Source organism: Malus sylvestris, chromosome 5 (assembly GCF_916048215.2).
Source record: "Malus sylvestris chromosome 5, drMalSylv7.2, whole genome shotgun sequence".
NCBI classification, from domain to species: Eukaryota; Viridiplantae; Streptophyta; class Magnoliopsida; order Rosales; family Rosaceae; genus Malus; species Malus sylvestris.
The window spans coordinates 22,664,237-22,669,942 of record NC_062264.1 but is presented as its reverse complement, the minus strand read 5'-3'; the positions used below and the strand labels follow the sequence as shown (position 1 = coordinate 22,669,942).

The 5,706-nt window shown below is 33.3% G+C and overlaps 1 protein-coding gene across 1 annotated transcript; it reads right to left on the bottom strand.

The window, feature by feature from the left end:
* Positions 1 to 687: 687 nt before the first annotated feature.
* On the bottom strand, positions 688 to 1,481 carry LOC126621050 (auxin-induced protein 15A-like). The gene has a single exon (XM_050289412.1). It carries the CDS (start codon positions 1,205 to 1,207, stop codon positions 899 to 901), a length of 309 nt encoding a protein of 102 aa, XP_050145369.1. The 5' UTR covers positions 1,208 to 1,481; the 3' UTR covers positions 688 to 898.
* Between the last annotated feature and the right edge of the window lie 4,225 nt (positions 1,482 to 5,706).

Genomic DNA, 5,706 nt, shown 5'->3' with positions numbered 1-5,706 from the left:
ATATTATCGATATTTTCTTCCTTAGCCAGGAGAGACTAATAGGGTCACATTACACAATCCAATAATTTCATCCAAATTTTGTATAAAATAAATCCTAAAAAATTCAATTTCATCTTAAATTTAATGAATAATGTGTGGGAAGTAGCTCAATTTCTTATTAGCTTTTGCAATTTTTTTTATCTCCCAATGTGGGATCACATAAATAAATCAAGAACGATAATTTTCGCACACCATTTTTAATTTCTCACACATCACTCTTTATTTATAACTGTTAAATTCAATGCATCAAACGAAAATAACTAACATGATTAACTAGGAGTGTAGAAGGCTAACAAGGATATGTTTATCATTTCCTTATCAAAGTCATTGCAGATAAATCTGAAACTTTACTAACTTTTGCTTTTGTTATACTTGTATAGGAGTAATACTTGTATAGGAGTTGGTTTGTAATCCTGCCGGCTGAGCAGAACAATGGCAACCATGAATTAGAACAATGTAATACCTCAAACCAACGAGATCAAGCAAGCCTTCAGTGAATTGGTCTAGAATTGCATCCACTGTTGGGCAATCAAATTTTATCACAAACATCATTTTCTGGTTAGCCTTCTGCATTTTGATGTTAATCCATTTTGTTGTTTCTACATTGTTAGTTCAGAATTAGACCATAAGGAGGTAGACATTAGGAAATAAGGATAAAGAATTTAACTAAAAATTACAAAAATATTAGGGAATAGTATTTCCAAGAACTTGCAATTAAAAAAATAAATAACAGACTGATAACTCATTGGTCTCAAGTCTATTGCTTTCGCTTGCAGAATAGAAGTTGGAAAGAAGAATGAATTGGTTAAACAATTGACCATCATCAGGATTCAGGTCATATACAGAGTGAATGATTATTTTACGAACAATTTAGACATGAAGATAGACTGACGAAGTAGTCTTCACTGCATGGAATTGTGAGTCCCCCTGTAGGATGATCATATCCAAACTCTTCCTCAGCCTTGTTTAACAAGTCTTGGAACAAAGGGTGGTTCAAATATGATATCGGAATCACAAATCTCTTCTTTTCATCTTCTCCAACATAAACCGCAAAGTGGCCTTTCGGAACCTCAGTACTAGTATTGTCTGCAGCTGATCCATATCTTGCTGAAAGAGTTCTCTGAAGTTTCTGCTTGGCATGAGCTATCCCCATCAACTTGATTCCCATCTTTAGGAATGTTAAATAAGCAAATGTACCACGAAGATCAAATCAAAAAGTTTGAGACCTTGAGTGATTAAGTGAGAAATGCAGATTTGGCTTGAATTGGCTTGTTAGTACCTAAATATATAGGGGAGGACTTCAAACCTTCAAATGGATAAAATTGTAAGGTCCCTATTGAGAATGTTGTGAGAAACATATCAGGTGAAGGACTTGGTGAAGTTTCACATGGACTGTGCCTTAATTAGCCAAGACATCCTGCCCTACAGAACTTTAGGAACCAATAAAGAGTGGTGCAAATTGAGGGATATATAGAGTGAGCCCCCTAATGCACGCCTTGTGGGGGCTTCTTCCGAATTTTTTTTAATAATCTTGACATGGAGATTGTATTTTTCATTCTTTATTCAACAATCATCCTTGTAAGAAAATCAAACAAGTCCGAAACCAATGAGACATATAGGCTAAAAAGTTAAACAGATGAACACGGTATTTCAAGAAAACGCTAAAATGATAACCAATTAATTTGAGTGGTTAATTTTGAACTTGAGTAACTTTTTGCAACGATAATCTTTAAAGAAAGACCTCAAAACTAGACAGTTCAGATCATTGAAATTGAATGAAAAGTGACAACATAAAACAGCAAATAAGCATAGTTGAGGGATATCCCTTAAGTTAACCTATATGGTCATCTGAGTAATGTTTCAACTAATAAAGCAGAGACCTTTCTGATGCTAGCCATGTTCTTGACATTAGAGGCCAGTATCCAATTAAAGAGGATATTCTGAGTCTGTGACTCATTGTGCATATACTTAAAGCACTGAACTTGGACGTACTTGGGGCTATTCAGTAGCATTTTTATAGTGACAACCAGCAAATAAGCCTTTTTGTGGTGACAGGCTACCAAAATTAAGTTGTCTACTTTCTGCTTAGACTTTCCCTTTGGATTCGCTAAACCATTACTTGGGACCCTCTTTGACACATTCACATGGGATTTGGATCCCATTTGTGAGGATCTTAAGGATCCTTACATTCTATCCGTTTATCATATATTATGCCGTCATAAATTATTTTGATTTTTTATTTATAATTAAACATAAACAGTGTTTAACGAAAATTGTTCACACGATGTACAATGAACGGATAGGATGTGAACATCTCTAGAATCATCGGAAAAGATCCACATCCATTCACATGGACAATCTTGGTGGAGTGAGTAGAGTTGAACCAATCGTATCATCCAAGAAATCTCAACAAGCTTTTCAAATAACAATCTTATCTCATTTCAGATATATGTAAATTTCTCTCTTTTATTTTTTATTTTTTACTTTTTGTAAACAACTGTTTGATTTTCTGTGGTTTATATTGTTTATTATGCACTTGTGAAGCATCTAAAGCCCATACACCAAGTTCTGTCAAATTTTATTGTTTTCTAAGTCATATTTTTTGGTTCCATCCATGATACCACAGCTGCACAAGATTCTACTAGCAAGTCCAAAGGTAATATTATTAGGTTTGTTGTAAATTAAACTGCTTTTAGAAAGGATTAGGAATGGATGAATATTAAAGAGAACTAAATTAACATAAATTTTGTATGTAACATTTTTTGTTGAGGATCATGACTGTAACTGTGAGTCTGAGACTCTGAGGCCTAATCAACGTCAAATGTAAGTATTGTGGTTTATAGAACTCTGCGGTTTTGAAACAAAGAAATATTTTTGTAAATTAAAAAAAAAACTAAATTTATTGAGGAAAATTTTTTAGATTAAAATGAAGCCTTGTGTTATAAGCTAAACTGGAACCATGATTCCTAGTTAGAACTTGAAGCTTTTGACACTTCTGTGTATAAAACCAATGTGATTTTTTCTATTCAGCAATATAAAGCAAGTTTTACAATCCAGGCTATCAAAATGAAATAAGGTATGGGTTTAATTTTACACGTATATAATTTAGTATTTTATCTGGAGTTGTTTTCTTGATGTAATGGTGGGGACCCTAGATAATTGTCTTCTATTACAAATTATTATTTAGTTGTCACTGCAGCATGTGAACTGAAGAAGAACCCTGAAAGTCACAATCATCTTGTAGCTCTACTTCAATATCATTTTGCCTACTGAAACAAAAATTACGTTTTTTTATTTTTGGGAACTCAATTTTTGCATCTTTTTTAAGAGGATAAAATATTTATGAGTATGATTGTAGGATAAACAGTAAAAAACTTTGTTGGGTCGCAATTTTAGAATTGAAAGTATGTCTTTTTGCCTATACTAATACTATACTAGTTGGTTTGAATTTTGGACAACAAGACTAGTAAAATTTATCCCAGTAATGATAATAAGAAACTCTCATAATAAAAATAAATAAAACTTAAATTTTCTTAACTTATATAGAATAATAATAATAATAATACAATAATACATATTTAACATACAATATAGCCATTCAGTACTACGGTCTGGTGGTATTATCTTCACTTGGAAGTGAGAGGTCTTAGGTTCGAATCTCATGAATGACGAATTCGAGACCAAATTAGGTTACCCATTGTGTGACTTAGCTGAACTCTCCCTCCTCTTAGTGTAAAAATATCGATATACTAAAAAAAAATTCATCAAAAAAATTTGTTTCTTAATGGGTTACCCACGTGTAAACCCGTTAAAGACCCATTATTAACGGGTAACCCAATAACGACCCGATTAGTTATCGTGTTGACCTAAAATCCATTAATTTCGTGTTATTTTCGTATAGTGTTAACGGATCATGTAAGAAATTGTCAACTCTAATAGTTTGTTTGGATTTTGGCAACTGGAGGTCGCAGCGGTGAGGGGAGGGGAAGAAGGAAAAATTTGGATTTTTTTCTTTTAGTTTTAAAAAATATCATTATATATTTTAATATTATTTAGGACACTTGAAAATCAAAACAGAAATAAATGAGACTCAATCATGCGATGTCAACGGATTTAACAGATTTTCCAACGCAATTGACAGAATTTGGGAAAGTGATGTAAGCATTGAGTTTCTAGCGACAAAATGGTGTATCAAAAGGCAAAGTGAGAATAAAGTGAAATTCTAAGGGGCAAAACAAAAAATATACTTTTTTAAAATAACTAGTCAAGAATTCTCCATTTTGTTGGGTTGGGGCGTTAATTAACCCACATTGCAGGCTTCATGTCAGAAGATTTATTCTCAAGAAGAAACTAATTGGGTTTGAAAAACAGACATAAACAAAGGGAGGAGTGAAGAAGAAAATACGAAGTGTGAAAATCACTATCCATGATAAACTTGTTGAACAGAACTTGAATAGAGTTTTTGAATTAATTCCCTATAATCAAAATGCAATGAGGACATTACAAGTTGTCAACTCTTCACCCCACAAATTGAGGAGTTTGATTCGATTGGAGCATCTCTAGTAGTCTCTAAACAGGAACAACCACTGTATAAAATGGGTATAAAATAAATATAGGACAAAATGAATCTTCACTGGATCGGAAAGTGAGTCCCTAAAGTATAGGGACTCAGCGGCTACATAGAGTATGTCCTCATATATAGGGACCGTACAGGGACAACCTTGAGTGAAAAACGGGACCCACAATCTTGATAGAAGCTTTTAATGCTTTTAATTTTAATGTTTTTAATTAACTAAAAAAATATTAACATAAACAAAAAAATGTGCATTTTGAGTGGAAAACGGCCACAATCTTGATTGATTGAAGATTTTAATGCTTTTAATGTTTTTAATTTTAATGCTATTAATTAATTAAAAAAAAAGGTTAACATAAACAAAAAATGTGCATCTAATCAAATTATCACATAAAATCATAAAAACTTCAAATTTAGGATTTTTCTACGAGGATTCTCTCATTTGAGACAATATTCCTTTAGGACTCAAAGATTCCCTTTATGTTCTTAAATGAGTACTCAAAAGTGATGGTGGAAGTCGTTGAATAGGGACTTTCATTCGAGATACAAGGCATGCAAACAAGAACTGAGACCAATGAAGGCCTCTTCAATGCATGGAATGGTGATGCCACCCTTCCGATGAGTGAATCCGAACTTCTCTTCACAGCTTAGCAAGTCTTGGAACCATTGGTGGTTCAAGTATGACATAGAAACTACAAGTTTCTTCTTCTGTTCCTCTCCTACATAAACAGCAAAGTGGCCTTTTGGGACATTCTTTGTGGTCATACTCGATTGCTTAGCAATCAAGAGAGATCGCCGGATGATCAACATCAAGCTCATACCATGGTTTCTGTGGAATTTTTTTATGCTTAAGAGTTAAGATATCTTTGGAGATAAGAAAAAAGTTGTGACAGTGGAAGAGATGTGTGGACTTGGGTTACATAGGCAACTTGGGTTTGTTTCCATGCATTTACAACTTGGGTTATGCAAATTTTTTGAGATATTTTGCTTGTTCTTCCTGTAAAATATTATAGAAGCACGGGTTTTCGTTTGCCTGGTATTAATTGTGCTAAGAAAAATCTTCAACAATCGACCTCAAACCAAGCTGCTTCGGA